This window comes from Bidens hawaiensis, unplaced genomic scaffold, assembly GCF_021521415.1.
Source record: "Bidens hawaiensis isolate Kalapana, Puna unplaced genomic scaffold, B.hawaiensis_p1.1 tig00011793_1, whole genome shotgun sequence".
NCBI classification, from domain to species: domain Eukaryota; kingdom Viridiplantae; phylum Streptophyta; class Magnoliopsida; order Asterales; family Asteraceae; genus Bidens; species Bidens hawaiensis.
Window position 1 is genome coordinate 700,526 of NW_027491937.1, and position 26,782 is coordinate 727,307.

Genomic DNA, 26,782 nt, shown 5'->3' on the forward strand with positions numbered 1-26,782 from the left:
GACCTTCATGAGAAAGTGAGGATCTCCGGTTCCAAGTTTGGGGCAGCATGTAAATTGAAGGAATGTTAAGAGATTTTAACTCAGAAATGTTCCAAGGAAGATTCACCAGACTTCTACATTCTAACACATTAATGGATGTAACATTTCCTGGTAGGTTTGGAATCGATTGCATGAGGTAATTGTTGGAAAAATGTTAGCAAAAAATGAATTTGCTAATTTTGGACATTAATAATTATATTTATATTTGCGTATTATAAATAATTATTTACGGGTTTGTTATCCTTTATGTGAGAGCATCATAACGAGTCAAACCATGTCCAAAACCGAGCTAAAAATGAATGAGATATCGAAGCTCAAAGATGAGTGGTTGGAAAATCAAAATCATAATAAAAAACATTAAAGACGTTTAATGCAATTTATTATTCAACGGGAGTTATGGATTGAATTCAAAATCATAATAAAAAGCATTAAAGACGTTTAATGCAATTTATTGTTTAGTTTTGAGTCTTTGATCCTAGCTCCACTATAAATACCAAGGCAAGGCTTGGGGTTTGATACACCAATTTGCAACTTGAAGAGCTTGCAAATTCTCCAACATTTCTTCATCTTCTCTAACACAACCAAGAAGGTACGAACCGATCCAATTTGGGTGCATAGTCAACTCCGGCAGTACATACTGCTCCGGCCGTTGTACCCTGGGAAACAAAACGAGAAGAGACTCGGAATTTGTTTTAAGGGCCCCGTGTTCAACACGATCCTCGGTCACCAACTTCTACTTCTACCCAATTCTTTGTACTTTGATTTATTTCAGTTGTAATTGTACTGTTTTTTTAATGCTTTCTAGATAGGTGTTTTTTGTTCTTTCTTTGTATTGTAATCGTATTAAAAGTGTTTTATTTATTTTATACCGAACGGTTCCTACAATCTTAAAACAAATTTTTTAAAACACCGTTCGGTTTAAAAAAAAATTCGGTTTTATTCAAAGGAGTACTTTGGTAAACCCGAAATCCGGTTACAATTAACTTTATTGTTTTCAAGGAAAACTCATCGTTGGTCCCTTCAAAGTTGGACTTAAAACACCTTCGTTTGAGTAATTCAAGAATTGTAATAAAAGTTTTGAATAACTTTTAATTAAAGTGGGAGCGTCCACTATATATTTTCTGAATTATTAACGGGGCGAAGTTTGTTTTTCTCAGGAAAAATGGCAACACCGTCAAGCGAAACCGTTACCGGTACCCTTTGAACACCGTGGTGGGAGCGTCCACCATGGCTAATCACGCTGAAAAACCCGAGAAGTTCTCGGGTCTGCACTTTAAACGGTGGAAACAAAAGATGTTTTTCTATTTGACCACCTTGAACCTAGCACGGTTCTTGAAAGAATCCTCTCCCCCGGCTACGAACGCCGAAGGGGAGACCGACGTTCAAGCATTGAGCGCGGTAGATGCGTGGAAGCATTCGGAATTCTTATGTCGTAACAACGTGTTAAACGGCCTTGTGGATTCGTTGTATAACGTGTACGCTTCAATAAAGACCGCCAAAGAATTATGGGAGTCTTTAGAGAAGAAGTACAAAACGGAGGATGCGGGAACAAAGAAATTTGTTGTCGCTCGTTTCTTGGATTACAAAATGGTTGACTCCAAGACTGTGATAAACCAAGTCCAAGAGTTGCAAGTTATACTTAACGATATCCATGCCGAGGGAATGACACTTAGTGAGACATTTCAAGTGGCAGCGGTGATTGAGAAATTACCCCCATGGTGGATTGAGTTTAAGAATTATCTTAAACACAAACGAAAGGAGATGTCCATGGAGGATCTTATTGTTCGTCTTCGTATTGAGGAGGACAATAAGGTGGCTCAAAAAGTTACCATGGTGGATGCTTCCGCCAAGGCAAACTTAGTTGAGCATGGACAATCATCCAAAGGGGGTAAACAGGGTAAAGGTAATGGCGGTAAAGGGAAAGCAAAAAATGAACCTTGGCATAAAGAAAGGGGCTGTGAAAAAGAAGCCTCCACCTTTCCGAGGGACATGTTACAACTGCAATGGCGTGGGGCACTATGCCAACCAATGCAAGGAACCAAAGCGCGCGCGCATATGGTAGACGAGGATGGCAATCCTCTCGTGGCAATGATAACCGAGGAAGCAGCTGTCATCGAGGAAGTCAACATTGTGGGGGGCGCTCCCAAAGGGTGGTATGTTGACACCGGCGCAACCCGCCATGTTTGCGGCGACAAACAATTCTTTAAGAATTTTAAAGAGGCGGGGGTGACCAAAAGCTTTATATGGGAAATAATGCGACTGCGGATATCATGAGGGAAGGCGATGTGGTCTTGAAGTGGACTTCTGGGAAGGAGCTCACACTGTCCAACACCCTCTATGTTCCCGAGATTCGTAAGAATCTTGTCTCGGGATGGATGCTCAACAAGTTTGAATTTCGTTGGTGATTGAATCGGACAAAGTTATTTTATCTAAAAAAGGAATGTATGTTGGCAAGGGTTATGCTGACAATTATATGTTTAAATTGAATGTAACTGTCGTTAAGAATTCAATGAATAAAACTACTACTTCTGTTTACATGCTTGAATCTTCAAATTCTTGTGTTTGGCATGGTAGACTAGGACATGTAAATTTTAATTCAATTCGTCGCTTAATCAATTTAAACAGCATTCCAAAGTTTAAAATTGATTCAAGGTCCAAATGCGAAACATGTGTTGAATCCAAAATAACGAAAAAGCCTTTCAAATCGGTTGAATGAATAATTGAACCCCTTGATTTAATTCACACCGATGTGTGTGATTTAAAAGCCACTCCCACAAGAGGTGGGAACAAGTACTTCATCACGTTTATTGATGATTCTACTCGATATTGCCATGTATACTTACTTAAAAGTAAGGATGAAGCAATAGACAAGTTCACCTTGTATAAAAATGAAGTTGAGAATCAACTTAGAAGGAGAATAAAAGTTGTGCGTAGTGATAGGGGCGGTGAATATGTTTCACCTTTCGCGGAATTATGTGCGCAAAGTGGCATAATACATGAGTGAACCCCACCATATTCTCCACAATCAAATGGCGTTGCTGAACGTAAGAATCGCACTTTGAAAGAGATGATGAACGCCATGTTGATTAGCTCGAGAGTGAGATATGACCTGTGGGGGGAGGTTATTCTCTCGGCCAACTATGTCTTGAATATGATACCCCGCAAGAAAATAAGCGAGACTCCGTATGAGTTATTGATGGGTAAGAAACCATCACATAAATACTTGAAAGTGTGGGGGTGCTTAGCCAAGGTGACAGTCCCATCACCAATGGCATTGACAAGAGGACCCAAAACTGTGGATTGCATATTCATTAGATATGCACACCATAGTAATGTGCATCGGTTTATTGTACATGAGTCCAAGAATCCCAATGTACATGAATGCACTATCGTGGAATGGAGGACCGCTGACTTCTTTGAAAGTGTGTTTCCTTGTTTAAGACAAACACACCCAACTTCATTAAAATCGGTTGATGAAGTAAGTACATCAAGAGCGTTTGATGATATGGTTCATGATAGACATGAAAAACCCGAGGAAAACGAGGGTGAGCTTAGACGAAGTAAACGACCAAGGATTGAAAAGTCTTTCGGTTTGGATTTCATGAGCTATATGGTGGAGGGTGAGCCCAATACCTACCGCGAGGCGGTAACATCCTCGGAAGCACCTCAATGGAAAGAAGCAATTAAGAATGAGATAGATTCTTTGCAAAATCATACTTGGGAGTTAGTAGATCTTCCGTCGGGTTGTAAATCACCAGGATATCGTTGGATATTCAAAAGGAAGATGAAAGCTAATGGAAGTATTGATAAGTAGAAGGCAAGATTAGTAATCAAAGGGTATAGACAAAAGGAGGGTCTAGATTACTTTGACACTTACTCGCCTGTCACGCGAATAACTTCCATAAGATTGGTTCTTGCTATCGCGACTTTACGCAATTTGGAAGTTCACCAAATGGATGTAAAAACCGCATTTCTAAATGGTGATTTAGATGAAGAGATTTACATGGAGCAACCCGAGGGTTTCTCTGCCCGAGGAAAAGAGGGCAAGGTATGTAAACTTGTCAAGTCCTTATATGGTTTGAAGCAAGCTCCAAAACAATGGCACTTAAAGTTTGATCATGTCATGCTTGACAATGGTTTCAAAATAAATGAGTGTGACAAATGTGTCTATGTAAAAGAGACGCCGGGAGGATATGTGATATTATGTCTTTATGTAGACGATATGCTTATCATTGGGAGTAATGATAACATGATCAGATCAACAAAAGACATGTTGAAAGCGAGGTTTGACATGAAAGACTTGGGTCTCGCGGACGTGATTCTTGGGGTACAAATCACTAGAACCCAAAACGGTCTTGTTTTGAGTCAATCTCACTACGTGGACAAGATTCTTGAGAAATTCAATAAGGATGACACGCGTGTCGCGTCAACACCAATTGATACGACCCACCATCTATTTAAAAATAGAGGCGAGGGGGTTGCTCAACGTGAGTACTCAAGAATAATTGGTAGTCTAATGTATCTTATGACATGTACTGGACCCGATCTAGCTTATGCCATGAGTCGGCTAAGTAGATACACTAGTAATCCAAGCGAGGAACATTGGAAAAGTATCACGCGGTTGCTAAGATACTTGAGATACACGAGAGACTATGGACTCCATTATAACCGTGATCCGGCTGTAATCGAAGGATACAGTGATGCGAATTTGATTTCGGATATAAAAGATTCTAAATCAACAAGTGGGTACGTGTTCACACTTGGTGGTGCGGATATTTCTTGGAAGTCGTCTAAGCAAACTGTTATAGCTAGATCCATGATGGAATCGGAGTTTATCACCTTAGATAAGTGTGGCGAAGAGGCGGAATGGCTTCGTCAATTTATGGAATATATTCCAATATGGCCACAGCCTTTGTCGGCTATTTGCATACATTGTGACAGTCAATCAGCAATTGGTAGAGCCCATAGCATAATGTACAATGACAAATCAAGGCATATTCGACGAAGACATAATACGGTACGACAACTACTCTCAACGGGTGTTATCACAATTGACTATGTGAAGTCAAAAGATAACATTGCGGACCCGTTAACCAAAGGCTTAAGCAAAGAGTTAGTTTATAAGTCGTCAAGAGGAATGGGACTGAAGCCCATGGAAAAAGGGGACATGATGGAAACCTAACTTAGTTGACTGGAGATCCCAAGATCTAAGTTCAATGGGAAAACTTAATCATGAAACCAAGGGTAGTCACTGTGGGGGAGTACCCCAAACCAAACTTAAAGGCCGTTGCGCATGCATGCGTCCTAGTCCATTCTAATCAATGACATGAAACGAGGATAAGCATAACAAAGGTTAATGACTTGTAGAAATAAAGAATAACCTATGGCTTTTAAATATTCGAGCGGGAATCACCTACGTGAGAGAGAAGTAGGGTCGCTTCGAATGGATTTTGGGGCAAAAATCCTAGAGCTCTTGCGGAACCAGGCTAGTGTTCCAGGACCATAATAGGACACGACAGTGAGGGGTTGACTAAACCAGGGACAATGTTGTGTGAAGTGTAATGTCGTCTACACTTACGGGGGTATGTTCAAAGACATCGTGTCTACACACCGCCAGGAGGCTAAGTATTCTTCACAAAGGAGGGTTCAAAGGGTAACACCTACCTTTCCTGCAACATTCAACCGTTGAATTGCATCGTTTGAAACTTGCATGAGCGGATCGATTTCCATTCATGTGGGGGATTGTTGGAAAAATGTTAGCAAAAAATGAGTTTGCTAATTTTGGACATTAATAATTATATTTATATTTGCGTATTATAAATAATTATTTACGGGTTTGTTATCCTTTATGTGAGAGCATCATAACGAGTCAAACCATGTCCAAAACCGAGCTAAAGATGAATGAGATATCGAAGCTCAAAGATGAGTGGTTGGAAAATCAAAATCATAATAAAAAACATTAAAGACGTTTAATGCAATTTATTATTCAACGGGAGTTATGGATTGAATTCAAAATCATAATAAAAAGCATTAAAGACGTTTAATGCAATTTATTGTTTAGTTTTGAGTCTTTGATCCTAGCTCCACTATAAATACCAAGGCAAGGCTTGGGGTTTGATACACTAATTTGCAACTTGAAGAGCTTGCAAATTCTCTAACATTTCTTCATCTTCTCCAACACAACCAAGAAGGTACGAACCGATCCAATTCGGGTGCATAGTCAACTCTGGCAGTACATACTGATCCGGCCGTTGTACCCTGGAAAACAAAACGAGAAGAGACTCGGAATTTGTTTTAAGGGCCCCGTGTTCAACACGATCCTCGGTCACCAACTTCTACTTCTACCCAATTCTTTGTACTTTGATTTATTTCAGTTGTAATTGTACTGTAATTTAATGCTTTCTAGATAGGTGTTTTTTGTTCTTTCTTTGTATTGTAATCGTATTAAAAGTGTTTTATTTATTTTATACCGAACGGTTCCTACAGTAATTACAATTGTATAACTCTATTGTCTTCAGATCATGGAGTTGCAGAAGGCTATCAGGATGGCAATGGTATTGCGCAAGTACAAGTGTTTCAACCATGCCAGGCTTACAACTTCACCTAATATGTTGCATCCAAAAAATCTTGTTTGAGATTGAGTTTGAAAAATGTTTATTGGCTTTTTGATGTTTTCAAAAAGCCAATAAGCAAAAATGTGTTTGGCAATCATAAAAATCCTTTTCATTTTAGCTTTTTAAAAGTGTTAAAAAACAATTTTCAAAAAGCCTCAAATCCAAGCTTTTTAAAATAGCTTTTTGAAAAAGTCAATAAGCCAATAAACATTTTTTAAACTCAATCCCAAACATGCCCTTAGTTCTGTTATGGGGTAATCTTTTAAAGAGTACAACAAATGCTGTTAGCCTCATCATGTACAAACTCCATGCTGGGAGCACTATCATTACCAATAAAAAGTTTCTTTAGAGATGTTTGGTGGCCTATCATTTCCCAAGGGATCCTCTTTAACGATATGGATGACCTTAAATCCAAGATAGCCAGTTTTTCAAGGTCACCAATAGAGCCGTGTAAGTCTTTTAAGTTTTTGCAATATTTAAAGTAAAGTTCCTCAAGATTCTCAAGTCCAGAGAAATTGTCAGTCTTGGTTAATGACCATGAACCACTCATGTCAAGAATCCTTAGCTTCTTGAGACTCTGTAAAACATAAATAAATGCATATAAATATATATTACACAGTCAGAACTTTTATATATGCATAGTCTGGAAATAAAAAAAGATGTTGCTTCTATTCTTTATTTGTCCATATGTTCCATATTTTTATGATGTTCAAAAACTGCGAACCGTTTGTACGATCACACAATTATATAATCTACTTATACAATTAAAGCAAAACATATTTTCACATCTTTTTACATGCTCTTTAACTAGGTTATCCGCATAGGATGCCAAGTATATGATTTTCATAAATAAATTATCCACCTAATAAATAATTTAATTTTAAACATTAATTCCTAAGTTGGAGAATGTTTCAAAATAAATTGTTATAATCACCATTTATTGAGTAATAAAGGCAATTAATTATCTTCATTGTTATTTTTTAAAATTTTGAGACTTTGTTATTATTATTATTTATTTATTTTTTGGATTTTGAGAAATTATTTATGAACGTCTGGACTGGATGTTTGGTTTGAAATGGTGGTTTTAGTCATGAGGTATGGATTTTATTGTTGCGTTATTAAACGTATTAATAAAAATTATAATTGTTGTATCTCCTTGTTATATTCATATTTTTAGCATTCTTTATTTTATGTTGCGTACCTATATGTTTTATAATTTCAATAAATATTATTTTTACAACACACAACTTATGTTACAACATCTACATGTTTACGCTTCATAGTTTACAACATATGACTTCAGTAGATGATGAAGTTTTGATTAATATGTCTTTTTTGTTTCATGGTATAAGTTAGAAATATATTTTAGATTGTCATATTTCTCTATTTGTCTTTAAATGTTGGATTCTTTAACAATGTGATAACTTATATTAATAATGTTAGATTATCTGACGTTTACAATTCTTTAAAATGTATAACACATACATACACAAATATATAAATAAAAATAAAAATATTTTTTTATTTTTAAGAATTTCCTAAGAATTATAAGAACCAATAAAATTTTGACATGTGGAATTACAAATTATGGTAAAAGAACAATTCTAGAAAACTATGTCGGTCATAATAGTGAAAAGTAATTCTAAGAAACCATTGAATAAACTTACAAAATTTACACCAAACAAAATGTATGGTAAAAAAACATCCTTACATAGCCATATTTATAAATCCAGTCAATAAAATAAAGGGGCAAGTAATGATAATATACGTTAAAAGGACTTTATCTTGGTTTGATTTTTTTTTCCGAACCCAAATGACAGAAGAATACAACCATTGGCATTCTCAAGATTGCAATCTTGAGATTTTGAGAATAAAAAAAAAGAAAAAAGGAGTAAAGGGGGCAATCTCGATCAGAATGGCAAACCAGATTGCAAACCCAATTTGTTTATCTCATTCAGACATGTTCCATTTCCATTGGTTACTTTTTATTTTAATTTTTCCTTTTTAATTCATAACATTTATTTATATATATATATTTTGATTTTTGTTTTATAACTTATTATATTTGACTTTTAAAAAAATCTAAAAACACAGTCTTACTTAGTTTTTTTTTGTGAGCATTCCGGTATAAATTTCGTTAAAATGGAGTTTGTTTAAAAAATCGTATTTTTTATATAAAATTTTAGTTTTAACCATTATTGAATTATCTTATTTGAACCACTAGTTTTCTAAAGTTTTTTATATTTAAAAAAATATATAATTACTTAATTATATTTATATAGTTAATCAAAACTAATTATAAATTGAATTTATTTAATAAAAAAAAGGATGAGATTGGGTTGTTAATGGGAGTAAAAGATTGGAGTGGGTTAAATTTTGTAGATTGAAGAGAGAGAAATTAATTTTATAATGTGATATTGAGATTGTGAGATTGTTGATGGGGATAGTCGAAGCAACATACTAGCAAGGGCAGAACTTGACATTCTTAGCATGAGATTGGGTTGTTAATGGGAGTAAAAGATTGGAGTGGGTTAAATTTTGTAGATTGAAGAGAGAGAAATTAATTTTATAATGTGATATTGAGATTTTGAGATTGTTGATGGGGATAGTCGAAGCAACATACTAGCAAGGGCAGAACTTGACATTCTTAGCAGGGGGTTACAAAAATATTAAAAAAATTAAAACCGAAAACTAAAAAAAAAACACAGTGATCTAATTTAAGATTGTTTAAAGTTAAAATCAAACTAAAAGGTCAATTTTATAACTTCTCTTAAATTAAGGGACTTAATATAATATTTACACTGAATATTGTTAGACCATCCGTAGTCCAACGTTGTAGTTGGCGTTGTGGAGTATAACGTCGGGGGTACACCGCCCCCCCCCCCTCCCCGCGTTTTGGGACTTTTTTTTAAACGTTATACACAAAACGTTGTAATTGGTACAAAAATAAAAAAAAGTAATTGTTTGAGGAGCCGTTGGAGGAGCCGTGGGATTTAAAAATAATAATAATAATAATAATAATTCCTATATATTAAAACATCTCATCCCTAATCAAAACTCATCAAACTTAAAAAAAATCTCTTTCAACTCTATATTTCCTCACACAAAATTCACTATATAAATGGATCCTCTATCTATATATAAACGGTTTTTCGGGCCCGACCAACAAGCCGACGACGACGCGGAGGAACAGGCGGTTACGAGTGCGATTATGCTCGCGACAACTTATATGAGTTCCGTTACGAGTGCGATTAGCTCTCCACCACCCCCCGTTTTAAAAAGAGAATATATCGAACGAGATCGTACCGAAGCCAACAACCAGTTGATGCGGATTACTTCTGCGACTCGCCGAGATACAAGAACCCGAAGACCTTTAGGTGTCGTTTTCGGATGTCTAAAAATTTATTATGCGCATCACCAATGATTTGGAGTGTGAGCTTGATTACTTTAAGAAAAAGTCGGATGGTCGAGGGACACTAGGATTTACTGCTATTCAGAAGGTTACGTCATCCGTACGCGTGCTCGCCTACAGAAACACGGCCGACATCAACGACGAGTATTTAAAGATGGCCGATAAAACAACTCGGGACACGTTGGAGTATTTTTTGTTACCGATACGTTTTGTTTTTTTTTTTTAAATAATTTTATCACTTGTTTACTTTAATCATTTATTTTATAAAAGTTGTGTAAAATATAGGAATATTGAAACTATATTGACCACATTATCTGAGAGAGCCCAACTGTAACGATCTACAACGTCTTTACGAGGCACATACAAGGGTGCATGGTTTCCCCGGCATGATAGGGAGTGTAGATTGCATGCATTGGGAATGGGCTAATTGTCCAACTACATGGCGAGGTCAATTCACACGAGGTGACCAAAAGGGACCAACGGTCAGGCTTCAAGCGATTGCTTCATACGACCTTTGGATTTGGTCGGCATTCTTTGGTGTTCCCGGTTCCAACAATGACATAACCGTCTTAGAGTAGTCTCCTGTGATGGAGAGTTACATATCTGGGGCCGTTCCCGTCGCTTCGTTTTGGGCTAACGATAACTTCTACCATCATGGGTACTATCTGGGTGATGGAATATATCCAGAGTATGCGATAATCGTTAAAACATTCAGAGACCCGATGGATGAAAAAAGACAGTATTTTAAGAAAGTGCAAGAGTCTGCGAGAAAGGATATCAGAGGTGTTTTGGTGTTCTTCAACAACGATAGCATTTTGTTAAAAATCCTTGTCGTCTATGTTCTTTAGAAAGAATGAAATGTGCTATATATGCGTGTATCATAATGCATAACATGATCATCGAGGACGAGGGAAGAGCAATATGTCAAACTTTCATACCGGACCCCGATCCACCACGGACTCCGGCAAGTATGGAGCAAAGACTCGAAAACTCGGATTTCGTGCGGTCAAGAGAGATACATAACGCACTAATGGAGGATTTGGTCCAACATCTTTGGATGTATCGGCCTTTGCCTGGTGAAAACGATGATCAAACGAGGGCAACAATGAAGACGATGATGAAAACGATGATGAAGACGACGACGACGATGACGAAGACGATGAAGACGAAGAGGGCGACGGTGACGAGGACGAAGACGACGATGACGAAGAGGGCGAAGACGATGAGGACGACAACGACGACGAGTAGTTTTTTTTATTTTAATATAATATTTATTTAATAAAATATTATTGTTATTTGATTATTCTTATTAAAAAATTAAAAAAAAAAACAAAAGGTGTAAAAGTGACTGGGCGCCACGTGGCGCATAACTTTAACTTTGCAATCCCAATGTTCACCGAAATTTATCTACATTGCTGGAAAACCTCCATAAAAAACTTGCAGACACCCCTTTCTCCACCTCTCGTCTTCCCCCTCACTATCGGATTATAATTATCTGAATGGGTCAAGGGGAAAGTCTATATTTGCTTAAAGTTTAACCTTGTTCAGCGAATTTTAGCGGAGGCCACGACCCCTCCTCGCCCTTGATAAGGTATGTCAATGCATACTAGGAACCAAAAGAGAAATACAAATAATAATGATACTAACCAACCACTAATGTTAGGAAAATGTAGAAATAATACAATAGGCTTACTAAAAGCCAAAGGTGGAAAACCAAAGCAAACTTTAACGGCAACAAATAGAGACCGAAAGAAAAAATAAATATATAATTCCAATTTTATTTTTTATTTTTTTAAACAATGAATGGTTGTTCGAAAATCTGTTTTAAGCTTGTAGGAAAAACGTTCATAAAATAAACTAGAACTGGAAATTTTATTAATAATAATCCATATTTACAATACAAGAACAAGAAATGAAAATTACAATATAGAAACCAAATACAAACATATTAGAAAGAAATAACAAAGTGAGAAACAAGGTGACTGAGGCACGTGTAAAACGTGTTTCCACAAAAACATATTTTCGGGCCACCCAGGTGAACCCGTATGTTTCCCAATGTACAACAGCCTAGGCAGATTGTACTGCCGGGATTAGCCTAGCAACACATAAGGTCGAAAAGTCAGGAAATACTTTTGATTGTGTGTGAGATTGCATGAACAATTTTTCTAACAAAAAAAAGTTCCAAAACCTACGGTAGTATATAATCATAACTCATGTCCCAACCAAAAGCCTTGAGTTAACACACCATTAACTATAAGAGTTAAGTTGAATTTGAATGCGAACACTTATGAGACTTGAATAATTCAATTAACTCTTCCAACTTATCGATTTCTCATTCGAAAATAGTTACATTTAGTAATAATAATTATATGAGAAAAGATCAAATAAGAAGTTTGATTATCCTAAGAAGGCTAGGAAGGAGGGTATTTTTGTCTAATACCTTAATATTGAAAACCCACTTAATTTAATTTCAAAAACCCACTTAATTAAAACCCACTTAAATTTTAACTTGTCTCCTACAACCACCACCGCCCACCGCCACCATCTTGCCAGAAAAGTCTTCAGAAATTTCGTCGGAAAATAAAACACTATGAAAAACACAGTGAAAAAGACACAATGTGAAAAACACAATGGAATTAACACTATGAAAATAAAAACACAATAAAAAAGACACAATGTAAAAAAACATAATGGAATAAATACTATGAAAATAAAAATACAATGACAAAAACACAATGAAAAACACAAGTAAATTACACAATGTAAAAAACACAATGCAAAAAACACTATGAAAAAATAAAACACACTTGTATAACACAATTTTATAAAACACAATTTTGATAAAACACACTTTGTAAAAAACCCACGAATTTTTTTTTTATTTTTATATAGCAATAGGTACTCATATAAAAGATAAAAAAACACTCGTTATTATGGTGAAATTGTTTTGAAAAAAAAATGTCGTATAAAAAAGTTATGAGCGTTTTAAAATGATAGGGGTATTTGACATGTGTCTTGCATGTGGAGAGAGAAAATCTAACAAATGTGTTATCCCTATAATGCCTTTACCCTTGATTTACACTTGATGATCTCTTTAATCTAATCTCAACCATTCAATTTTAAAATGAATGGACAAGATTATTTCTTATCCTTCATAGGAAAACTAATCTTCTTATTATAACTCAACCCATAATTATAAGGGAAGGTTCATGTACATTTTGATCTTAACATGAGTACGTAGGAAATAATGGCAATTTATTTTAAAAATGTGAACGTAAGAAACAATATCAATCTACATAAACAATGACTTATAATAACAAAGAAAAGAACCTAAAATTACAACAAAAGAATCAAAATCAAGAACAAAATAATAATAGCATATACCAACAAATACTTATAACAGCAAAAGAAAACATCTAATAATAACAACAAAATATAAATAAGTAAATACTTATAACGTCTCATAATCGAAAATTAGCAAATACGAACAAAAAATAGCAGCAAACACTTATAAATATAAACCTAATCATAACAACAAATTGGTTCTCACCGTTTTCATGTTAAGAATAAAATGTATTTGATCCTGTTTCCAACAAACTAATCTTCTTATTATAACTCAACCCATAAATATATTACAATAATTATTATACTAAAATTTCCAACAAGGAGCATTGAAACCGATGGGGTCTCCTGATTATTTTGGAGATTAAACCGAAGACGACGTCGTTTCTGCTAATTGCTCGTTAAAATTGCTTTTGACTGGGTGGTTTACGTGTTACTTTTTTAATTATAGCATCGAGTTTTTTCTTCTTTTTCCCCTATAATCAACCCATTTTGTGTTGTACCCTCCCTCTAGTTTTGGTGGCTAAAACACATTGTTTCAACTCTAGTTTATGTTTTTGGCAGAAGAAGAACCCATGTAAATATTAAACAGTAGAAAAAAAAAAAGAAAAGAAAAAAAAGGGAGACTGTTATGATATTAGCCTTAATTACAACAATATTATTGAAGTAATATTTGAACAAAGAAACAAGAGGATAAAAGGAAAAGATGAGAATGTGTACTGGGGATGATATTTCATTTACATTGTAGTATTATTTATACTACGTAAATGTGAAATTGCCGACAAACTCAAATTATTATATTTTTACTTGAAGTGTTCATGTGACCATAATTTAGACAATTGTGAAAAATGTGTCATACAACTTGCACAATTCGTCGGTGGATTCATAACACTCCCCCTTGGATGATACATTTTCAAAACTTCGGGGTCTTGAAGTACTACCTCATTAAAAACCTTGCTAAAGGAAAACCCAATGGGAAAAAAAACTTTAGCTAAGGGAAAAAGAGTGCAGTATATAGCTCCCCCTCAAATTGCAGGTCGTTACATTGTTCGTACATGGCGCATGCCAATATCATGAACATGTTTCCTGAATGTTGCTGTGGGAAGTGCTTTTGTGAAAAGATCAGCTGAGTTGTTGCTGGACTGGACATATCTCATTTCAACCTGATTGTCTTTAATAAGGTCTCGAGTATACTCAAAGTATCTTGGTGGTATATGCTTTGTTCTGTCACTTTTGATATATCCTTCCTTCATTTGCGAGACACAAGCTGCATTATCTTCATAGATAGGAGTTGGAATTCGATCTTTCTCTAGTCCACAAGAAATCAATATGTGTCGTGACATAGATCTTAACCATACACATTCTCTTGAAGCTTCATGCAATGCAATGACTTCAGCATGATTTGAAGATGTTGCAATGAGTGTTTGTTTCTGAGAACGCCATGAAATCGCAGTTCCTCCATTCTTAAATTCATATCCAGTTTGAGATTTTGCTTTATGGGGATCAGATAAATAACCTGCATCTGCATAACCAACTAACCCTTCTTTTGAATCGTTAGGATAAAATAAACCTAAATCAACAGTTCCTTTTAAATACAAAAAATATGTTTAATGCCATTTCAATGTCTTTTAGTAGGGGATGAACTGAATCTTGCCAATAAATTAACTGCAAAAGAAATGTCAGGTCTTGTACAGTTAGTAAGATACATAAGTGCTCCAATTGCACTGAGGTATGGTACTTCGGGACCAAGAATCTCTTCATTATCTTCGCAATGACGAAATGGATCATTGTCAACATTGAGTGATCTAACAACCATCGGTGTGCTTAGAGGATTTGCTTTGTCCATATTGAAACGTTTTAAGAGTTTCTCAGTATAAGTTGACTGATGCACAAGTATCCCATTATGCATATGCTCAATTTGTAAACCAAGACAATATTTGGTTTTTCCAAGATCTTTCATTTCGAATTCTTTCTTTAAAAGAGCAATTGCTTCATTAATTTCTTTTTGTGTCCCAATTAAATTTAGATCGTCAACATACACAGCTATGATCACATATCCTGATGTTGTCTTCTTGATGAAGACACATGGACAAATAAGATTATTTGTGTATCCTTTGCTTATCAAATAATCACTCAAACGACTGTATCACATCCTTCCAGATTGTTTCAGTCCATACAAGGATCTTTGTAATTTGATGGAATACATTTCCTTAGGCTTTGAGCTTATTGCATCGGGGAGTTTAAATCCTTCAGGAATTTTCATATAGATGTCACTATCTAGTGATCCATACAAGTAAGCTGTGACAACATCCATAAGGCGCATCTCTAAATTTTTAGAGACTGCTAAGTTGATTAAATATCTAAACGTAATAGCATCCATGACAGGAGAATACGTTTCTTCATAGTCAATTCCTGGCCTCTGAGAAAAACCTTGAGCTACAAGTCTTACTTTATATCTTCTAACTTCATTTTTCTCATTTCGTTTTCTCACAAAAACCCATTTATATCCTACAGGTTTTATTGACTTTGGTGTAATGACAATAGGTCCAAAAACCTTTCGATTGTTTAGTGAGTTTAATTCAGCTTGCATAGCATCTTTCCATTTGTTCCAATCTTGTCGATTTTTACAATCATCTACAGATTTTGGTTCAGGGTCATCATTTTCTTCCATGATATCGCTTGCCACAGAATAAGAAAATATATCATCAATATTTTCCATTTCATCCCGATCCCACATTATATGTGATTTACCATAGTTTATTGACAATTCTTTATTGGAATCATTTATTTCTTCCTGAGGAAATGTTATATCATTTATTCTTTCCTGAGGGAATGTTATATCATTTATTCTTTCCTGAGGGAAGGTTTTGTCAATCATTCCTTCCTTAGGGTCAGTATCGTTCTCAGAACCCTTTCTTTTTCGAGGATTTTTATCCTTTGAACCGATTGGCCTTCCACGTTTTAAACGTTTTTGAGATTCATGAGGTGCATTATTATGGTTTTGCTTGCTTGGAATCTCAACTCGAGCTGGAGCATTAGCAGCTGGTATATGAGATTTAGTGCCCCTGTTTATATTAGTAAATGCATCAGGTAACTGATTTGCAATTTCTTGTAGATGTATTATTTTTTGAACCTCTGTCTCACTTTGTTTTGATCTTGGGTCTAGGTGTAACAATGATGGCACACACCATGATATATCTCTTTCTTGCTTTTTCATTTCTCCCCCTAATGTCGGGAACATTGTCTCGTTAAAATGACAATCAGCAAAACGTGTTGTAAATACATCACCTGTTAAAGGTTCAAGGTATCTTATGATGGAAGATGTTTCATATCCAACATATATTCCCAACCTTCTTTGGGGACCCATTTTTGTGCGTTGTGGTGGTGCAATAGGAACATACACAGCACAACCAAAAATTCTAAGATGAGAGATATTTGGCTCATTTCAAGAAACAAGTTGTGTGGGAGAGTATTTATGATTTGCACTTGGTCTCACGCGGATTAATGATCCAGCATGCATAATTGCATGACCCCAAATAGAAACAAGGAGTTTTGTCCTCATTATTAATGGTCTAGCTATTAGCTGTAGGCGTTTGATCAACGACTCGGCTAAGCCATTTTGTGTGTGTACATGAGCAACAGGGTGTTCTACAACAATCCCCACAGACATGCAATAATCATCAAAAGCATGTGATGTAAATTCTCCCGCATTATCAAGCCTTACTCTTTTAATGGTATAATCCGGAAAATGTGCACGTAATTTGATAATTTGAGCAAGAAATTTTGCAAAAGCAACATTACGAGTCGATAATAAAGAGATATTAGACCATCTGCTGGATGCGTCTATTAAGACCATGAAGTATCTAAATGGTCCACATGGTGGATGAATTGGTCCACATATGTCACCTTGAATTCTTTCAAGAAACATTGGTGTTTCTTTATCGACTTTTAATGGCGAAGGCCTTGTAATTAATTTTCCAAGAGAACAAGATGTACATTGAGGAATTTTATCTATTTTGTGGATCTTTTGACCTTTCAGTGGATGCCCATGTGTATTTTCAATGATCCTTTTCATCATTGTGGATCCTGGATGGCCTAATCTGTCATGCCATAAGTTTATGATACCAGAATCGCAACAATTTTCTTTGACTGCCATATGTGCTTGAGGCACATTTATATATGTATAATGCAAACCAGAATGGAGCATTGGCAATTTTTCCAATATTTGATCTTTGCTTATGATATGCAAATATTTTTCATTACTAACAGTCCTTGACTGAGTATCATATCCATTATGATATATGTTTCTGAAACTCAACAAATTTCTTGTTGATTTTGGGGAAAATAAAGCATTTTCTATTTTGAGCTTTGTACCATTTGGTAATGCTAAATTAGCCTTTCCCACTCCTATCAAGTTTGTAGGACCTGATATTGTATTGATGATCCCTTTTGTTGGTTTCAGTTTATAAAAATATTTTTTAGATCTAAGTATAGTATGCGTGGCTCCACTATCCGCTATACATATATCTTCTTCATTTGTTTGATTTTGTGCTCCGGTGATTTTCATTTTAAATCTTGAAAAATATTAAGAAAAAAAATAAGTGTATAACGAAGACATATGATATTATTTTAATAAGAACTTTATTTAATTGAAACACAAGTAGTACATGAAAGAGAAACTACATAATTAAAGATAATAAGAACACACTTAATAACTGCATTTAATTATAGTAGTCAAGCAACTTTGTTTCAAAGTTCTACCCCAAAGTCTTCAACGCTCAGCTCAGCATTGATATTATTAAAGTTATCAACATGGTTCACTTCTTTCTCTTTTCCTTTTAGAGAGGCTTGGTACAGTTCACACAGATGTGGAGCTGTGCGACAAGCCTTTGCCCAGTGGTTTGTACTTCCACATCTAAAACATGAAGTGCCATTGTTTTCGGACCTACCAGCTTCATTCCATTTATTTTGGTGGTTGGAATTGGTATTGTGTGGGACATGATAATTATTGGCTCTCTGGTTACGACCACGACCACGGCCACGACCACGACCGTAAGAGTTATTGTTCCATTTGAATGGATGCTTACGATCATTAAAATGTCTTTTGTCAAAATGTAACATCCCGAAATTTCCAAAATGATATTATTTTTATTACTTAATAATAGAGGGAAAGTTTACTCGGATTATCGGGAAATAAATAAATAGAGTAGGAGTTAGTATGGGTCGGGCTAGTGCTGGGTAATGGATATGGGTTATGGACTTGGGTTATGAAAGAAGGAAGGAGAGTCCATGGGCTTAAGCCCATGATCCCTAAATATAAATACCATTAATCACCCTTTAATCCTCATTCTCACATATTCCATACACACACCCAAAACACACACGACCCGAACCAAGATCCGAAGGCGAAAACCCGAGCTTGTTGGTGCTGGAACGTCGTGACGGACCAAAACAACATCAAGGCTTAACCGTGTTCGTAGTTCGACTCGTTCAAGGTACGTTTATAGTTAGAAATCGTTCGTATAGGTTCGGTTTGATTTGAGAAATGATAGATCTGAGTTTGTATGGTAAAAACGAATCCAACAAAGCTAATCTTACTGAAAATGGTTATGATTTGATGGGTTAATCGATTGATAAAAAGAACCCGTAACCTATATGCCTAAATCGCACCCTTTAAACATCGATGTTAGGTCGATTTGATGGTTGGGGTTTGTAGGCGCTGGTCAGACGATCCCGTGGGTACCTAAATCGAGTTATTTGGTTAAGAAACGAAGGTGATTAAGGGATTTAAGAACGAACAGTAGCTGCAGACGACAACTTCGCCTGCAAGCTAAGTTCGCCTGATGAACTTCGCCTGCAAGCTAAGTTCGCCTGATGACAACTTCGCCTGCAAGCTAAGTTCGCCTGATGACAACTTCGCCTAAAGCCAAGTTCGCCTGATGACAACTTCGCCTAAAGCCAAGTTCGCCTGATGACAACTTCGCTTAAAGCCAAATTCGCCTGATGACAACTTCGCCTAAAGCCAAGTTCGCCTAAGGTTTAACTTCGCCTAAAGTCAAGTTCGATTAGAGAATAGATTAAAACAATAAGTAAAAGTAAGCTAATACTAGGCCACCAGATTAGATCAGGCGAGTATTGATACGTGTAACTTATACAGTCAGCCGAGCTCAGTTAAAGAAAGGATTTACAACTATCAGAGGAAGAAGCAGAGTTCAGGTGAGTTTCTAGCCCCATTTCCTTGTTATGTTTTCGGGGCTGTGTGCATACTCGATGTGAAGTGTGAATACACTTACCTTAAGTGGTAAGTGTATGCTATAGATGTTATATGAGGTATATATTTTATAATGCTTGTCGGTACGTGAACGATCTTCGGATATTGCACGTATCGCCAAGGATAGTAAATTCCAAGTGGTTGATAGTGTGTACGAATGTTATGATGTGACTGGTTTATTACGTAAATACCGAACTAATATGAAGTGTGATATAGGCAGGTAGAGGTAGAGTGTGTTAAAAGTGGCAAGAGTCTAGAAAGGGTGTTAGTGGCATAACGTGAGCGCGTGATAGGGAAAGCCTGTACGTGCCATCGTTATTATGTGTGTATGATTGTTGATGTGACATGCTTATTATGTAAATGATATGAAGCGTGTTGTAGACAAGTAGAGGTAGAACGTGTTAGAAGTGGCAAGAGTCTAGTAAGAATGTTAGTGGCATAACGATAGTACGTGGTAGGGTAAGCCTATACGTGCCTTCGTTATTAAAGTGGCAAAGTGGCATAACGTTTTTACGTTATTAAAGTGGCAAAGTGGCATAATGTTTTACGTTATTAAAGTGGCAAAGTGGCATAACGTTTTACGTTATTAAAGTGGCAAAGTGGCATAACGTAATACGTTATTAAGTGGCAAAGTGGCATAACGTTATACGTTATTAAAGTGGCAAAGTGGCAAGGTGGTAGGTGTAAATAAGAGGCCAAGTGGTAAGTTAAGCAGGTTAGATGCGAAAGTGTGAATACACATACCTTAAGTGGTAAGTGTATAGATGTTATACAAGTAGCTATTATGTAATGCTTGTCGGTACGTGAACGATCTTCGGATATTGCACGTATCGTCAAGGAGAGTGATTGTCAAGTGGTTGTTAGTGTGTATGTATTCTATGATGCGACTTGCTTATTATGTAAATATTGTATTGGTATAAAGAGTGCTGTAGACAAGTAGAGGTAGAGTGTGATAGAAGTGGCAGAGTCTAGTAAGAGTGTTAGTGGCATGACGATAGTACGTGGTAGGGTAAGCCTATACGTGACTTCGTTATTAAGGTGGCATCACGTGGCATAAAGTGGCATAAGTGGCTAAGCTGTAGGGGTAATTAAGAGGCTAAGCTATAGGGGTAATTAAGTGGTTAAACAGTGGCATGTTAGACAGTGGACTATGTGTCTTCGGATACGTATATATTGTATGAAGTGGTTGTATGATAAGTTGCTTGATTAACTAGAACTCACTCAGCGTAGCTGACTTTTAGTATGCACGCAGGTGAGTAGGATGAGGCAGCTCGCTTGAGGAGACACGTGGCACTGAATAAGAGGCTGGCATCAAAAGACTCAAGACGTTTAAGTTTAATGTTTCGTTTATTTTGAAAGACAAAATGATGTTTTAAGACAAGACGTGTTTTGTTATGAAATGTTTTATGAAAGTTTTTAAATTCCGCGAATGTTTTAATTAACTCTGATATTTAGAACTGCGTTTATGAGTAAATCCAACGCTAAAGTAGGGCCACCGGTGACGGGGCCTTACACAAAATGACCACGTCCACGTCCACGTCCACGGCCTCGTCCTCGACTTTGTTCCCATTTATGATCAGAATTTTTATGAGAACTTTTGTGAGCAACATGTGCTTCTGGTATTGCTAATGAACCCGTGGGACGAGATTGATGATTTTTCATCAATAACTCATTATTTTTCTCTGCTACAAGGAGTAATGCATTTAGATCAGAGTATCTCCTAAAATTCTGCTAACGATAATGTGTTTGCAAGTTTATATTTGATGCATGAAACGTGGAGAAAGTTTTCTCTAACTTTTCTTCCTCTGTTACGGGATACCCACAAAATTCTAGCTTTGAACAAATTCGGTATAAAGCAGAGGTGTGATCATTTACCCTCTTAAAATCTTGGAACCTAAGACTGTTCCATTCATCTCTAGAAGTAGGAAGTAAAACTTCCTTTAGATGACCGAATCTGCTTTTCAAATCTTCCCATATCATATATGGGTTATCATTATTAAAATACTCATGCTGTAATAATTCATCAATATGTTTATGGATGAAAACATCAGCTCTTGCTTTATCCTGGTCAGAGCAATCATTGTATTCTTGGATTGTGTCTAACACATCCATAGATTTTAAATGTCTTTTGACATTTGCTGTCCAAGACATATAATTTTCTCCAGAAATGTTGAGTGCAGGGAATTCGAGTTTTGCTATATTTGACATTTTGTTGCTAAACATAATAGAGCAAATAATAAGATAAATATTAGAATCCATATATATCAATCAACAATGAGATACAATACATTGGTAGAGCTATAAACATATAAAAGAAAAAGAAAATGCCGAAATCTTCAGATGGGAGATTAAAAATTAGAATGAGAAGTAGTATAAGCATTATAGTGACCAACAACAAAACCGGGTGAATCATTTTGAGAACTTTATCTTGGATAAATTTAATAAAAAGAATGTTTGTTGTAAATGAAATGGGGTTTAATGATTGGTTATTTATAGTGAAAATTTATAACATTTTTACAACGGTTACATTACCGTTTATAACGGTAACATTACCGTTTGTATGTGTGTGTGTATATATATATATAATATATAATATTAATTATTTTAAAGTAAGATAATAAATAAGATATTAAATACAGTTTATTTTGTAAAATATATAATTAGTATGCACAATAATAAGAATAGAATTGTTAGTGTAAATAAATCTAACTTCTAAATGAGATATTAGTGTGCATATATAAATAAAAGTTAAAATAGTTATCAAATTTTAATAACAATGTTTATACACATTATTGCTATTACTTAGTATATTAGTTAGTATATGTATATTCATAGATATATATCTAATGTACATAATTAAAGAAGTGTTTATGATGTTTATGTAGATACCTTTGTGTCTATTACCTTTCTTGGTTAGCATATAAGCGGCTCGTGCTGATAACGTGTTATGATATTAGCCTTAATTACAACAATATTATTGAAGTAATATTTGAACAAAGAAACAAGAGGATAAAAGGAAAAGATGAGAATGTGTACTGGGGATGATATTTCATTTACATTGTAGTATTATTTATACTACGTAAATGTGAAATTGTCGACAAACTCAAATTATTATATTTTTACTTGGAGTGTTCATGTGACCATAATTTAGACAATTGTGAAAAAGGTGTCATACAACTTGCACAATTCGTCGGTGGATTCATAACAGAGACCATATAAAAAAAACTGAACGGTAATTGTTTCTTGGGTTGTCGCTTTTAACCGAAACCCAACCCAAATTTGTCGCTTTTAATCGAAACCCAACCCAAAACACCCGAACCTGAAAAAACCGTGAGAGATTTGGGTTAGATAGCGGGTCTAGATTTAAAACTTTAAAACTCGAAGAATACTAATTAAACACTTATTATGAAAAATGACATATTTACCAGCATACAACGCATCAAAAGTTACTGGTCCATGAAATCAGCTGTTGCTAATTAACATGATCTAGTGTTTGCTTTCAACAGACGACTTCAAATTGTGGCTTAGGCTATGTGGTATCGAACTATGGACCACAGTTCACCAATCTTCCCACTGTCACGTTAATGCCACATCACACCCCACTCAAGTCCACTTTTTTCAACAATATCAAGGGCATACTTCTCAATTCACCAATTCCTTTTCTTTTCAAATAAAATAATACTATTCATATATCTAAGAGAAAATTAAAATTTAATATAACTAAAATTAATATTGCATAAACGTTACCAACTAATTAATTTGAAAACATTGATTTATAACTAATATATATAAACATAAAATTGAAAAAATATACAAAATTCTTCACCATTGGATAGTTCGAAAAATGTAAATATACTTGTAACCAAATTTACAGGTTTAGACACGTGTTAAAGTCGTTTACGAGACCAAATATATATTATTATTTTTTAAATCCATTTTTGTTAAAATTTATACCGTGACATTCATAATATTTTTTATACACACCTATGTATTTAGTTTTTTTTTTGTAAATTAATAAATACAAATTATTAACCAGGACACCAATTGGTGAGATGGTGTCCATACCACTATAATTCCAAACTTATTCCTGCCTTCATTATATCATCATTTAATGTATCAGCATGCCTACTTAATTCTTCAATGGTCACTGACAACTCATGCATTTTCTCCGCAGCAATATCTAATAAAAGCATCATATCATCTTCATCATAAATATAAAACTCTTACCTCACATGGGAAAGACTTAATTTTGTCCTTCATAAAAAATAGACAGGAATCAATGCCCAAAATATCATTTTTAACCGTCTGTCCGATCTCTACTAGAGGACCCTTCCATGAAAAGCATCGGTATAAATGTAACCACAAAGAAGTCAAAGGTTTCTCTTCCGTCCATTGGAAGGGTCCGAGATCAACCATATAAGCAGTCATCAGACTGAAAACGCATGCAATAAGTCCGCTTGATACTTTGGCCAATACCTTCACTGACTTCAACTCTAGGATCTCTTCATTGAACTGTCCTGTAAAAGCAACTGTTTGCTTACATATATCTGCCAACGATTTCATAAAATCACCAGAAAGCGTGAAACTTCCATCATCATCAAAACCCAATATCATCTTTTCATCCTGTCTACAGTTTACCACAACTTCCTTCAATCTCAAGATTGCACCCAACCCGATGACACATTGGCCTTTCATCAACCTCACAAAATCATTGTAAAGCTGAGATGTTTGAAGGCAGACTTTATGGTAGTCATTCACTAAATGATATACCTGTGGATGATGCTTCCATTCTTCCTTGAATACACTCAAGACTGTGAAACCTTCTTGGTTGATTGCATGCAGACATGTAATTACCTTTTGGACATCTTTCAGGTATAATACATGATCTTCTATGGGATAGTGGTGAGTGCGTATTCTTAATATGTTGCTGGTGTTGTCATGGATGCTGGAATGACAGGAGAGGAGGCTTGAACCGTCTGCTTCTTTTTCTTCACATGCACATATATACCACTGTAAACCAGATTGAATTAGAGATAAAGTTGCTCGATACATAACGCTCATTGCCTTGCTCATAGGGCTTTCACATTGTTGTTCCTCACCGGGCAGCATGAACCGAACTCCACTGACAGAAAACTGTAAATTACTATTTACAATAAATTGATTCAAAGTAATGCCCACCTCCTTTACATCAAGGCTATACAGATGAGCATGCCTACACATATCTTCAATGGTCACTGAGATGTTATCCATCATTTTCTCAAGCTTGTTTATTACAATAATCATCTCCTTCTCATTCTGATGACTAAAAGAAGCAAACCGAGCCATCTCCATCTTTAATTCTTGTACAACGATTGCGCAATCTAAAAATTCCCAGATTTGCAACTCCCTTCCATAACTTCCCGTGTTATGAAACCATTCACCCTGCTTGTTTAAAAGACCATGGATCAAATGCAACCACATAGAATATGAGCCTGCACCTTCCGTCTCTTGCGATAGCTTGTCACTACACATATATGTAGTCAGAATACAAAAGATACCTGCAATTGTTATACTTGATACTTTCGCCAATGTGTTCGCTGACTTGAACTTTTCAATGTCTTCGAGCTTTTCATTAAAGTGTCTTGAAAAAGCAAGTGTTTGCTTACAGAGATATGCAAATGTTGTGATGAAATTATCAGAAAATTTGATACCTTCAGAAGCTTCAAGATCATTAAGCTGTTCTAGCATCTCTCTGTAACTGTAATCCGTGTCTGTTCTACTTTTTGCCAGAATTTGCTCCAATGCCAACTTTACACTCAACCAGCTGTTAGATGCATGTTTCAGCAACCTTAAAAAGTCGTCGTAAAGTTCAGAAGTTCCGTGGATGATTCGATAGTAGTCATAAAACAAAGGAAACAACTCTGTATGACTCCATTCTTCTTTGCATTCACTTAAAACTTCTTGGTTGATTTCAATTAAGCTTTCAACAACTTTATGCATGTCAACCAAGGCGTACTTTCGTTTTCCATAGTCACAGATGAATGTTGTGATGCTCCTGGTGAGGTTATGGTTGATAGAAGATTGACAGCAACGGAGGCATATTAAATCTTCACTAGAATGCATAATAGGAGTGAAGGTAGCTCCAAACAGATGGTTCACCACATCAGTTGTAGAATCTTCAAGCTTTTTCAGCTGCATAATGTCTTCCTTATGGATAAAACGGACTCCAAATTTAGGAACTTGCAATTTACAGTCTGCAATAAGTATATATTCATTCTTTTAGTATTATGCATCTTATTTGTTAGATATCATGTACTCCCTATTTGGTAAATGTAATCGTGTGCCATCATGATCATGTTAAGAGACGCAAGAAGAAACACATTTAATGAAGTAAACTACTGCAGGTGTGTGAATCTCTACTGGTTCAATTACCTTACCATTACACACCCTGAAACATTTACAGGGAACACCATTACATGGATCCTTTTACACATGTATGTGTTTCTAATATCTAAATTGGTGCCTGATCTCACGAAAAAAAAAGTAATGTGTTGTCTCCTAAAGTTGCATTAAATTTCATAGTTTCCACTTAAACCATTTTCAGCCTCAGTCAAATTTTTATGTGCTAAATACGAAATAAAGTTGTTACTGACCTTGTGGCTCCACACTAAACGAAAACTTAAAGCTGCTCTTTTGACCTAAATCTAGAGTCCTTTGAAGGTCATCTGCTCTTGTCCAATAGAAAACCAATTGGTTCTCCAATCCGGCTGCCAAGAAGTTTATGGGGACAGGAATCCGCCAATGTTTTTCACCAGCATGAACATGTGCTGTTACCATGTATTTAGTTTCCATAGCAGCATCAATGTGGTGTAAAGCTACAACAGCACATATAGCAACTCCAATCCATGGGCCTTCAAGGGTCAAACTTTCATTAGCTCTTAGCAGCTTGAAACCTGATGCAATTTCACGTCCAACGCCAACAATCTCAAATACAGCTTCTGGTGTGATCCAATATTTTGAACGTAGTTGCAGAAAACTTTATATCATTAAGAAAGTAAGTAAATGGGGCAAATGGTTCTCAGTTATAACACAGCCGTTCCGAGAATCGTTTAAAAGTTTTGGGCT

General features: G+C 35.6%; 2 protein-coding genes across 2 annotated transcripts; one reads left to right on the forward strand and one right to left on the reverse strand.

The window, feature by feature from the left end:
* The first annotated feature begins 1,266 nt into the window (after positions 1-1,266).
* Positions 1,267-2,313, forward strand: LOC143539088 (uncharacterized). The gene has a single exon (XM_077032503.1). It carries the CDS (start codon positions 1,267-1,269, stop codon positions 2,311-2,313), a length of 1,047 nt encoding a protein of 348 aa, XP_076888618.1.
* Positions 2,314-6,161: 3,848 nt separating this feature from the next.
* LOC143539089 (uncharacterized) lies at positions 6,162-26,701 on the reverse strand. Its single transcript, XM_077032505.1, has 5 exons — positions 26,311-26,701; positions 23,950-25,911; positions 23,770-23,858; positions 7,058-7,230; positions 6,162-6,297 (listed from the first exon to the last, which is right to left on the reverse strand). The coding sequence occupies exons 1-5, from the start codon at positions 26,507-26,509 to the stop codon at positions 6,162-6,164; spliced, it is 2,559 nt and encodes an 852-aa protein (XP_076888620.1). The 5' UTR covers positions 26,510-26,701.
* Positions 26,702-26,782: the final 81 nt, after the last annotated feature.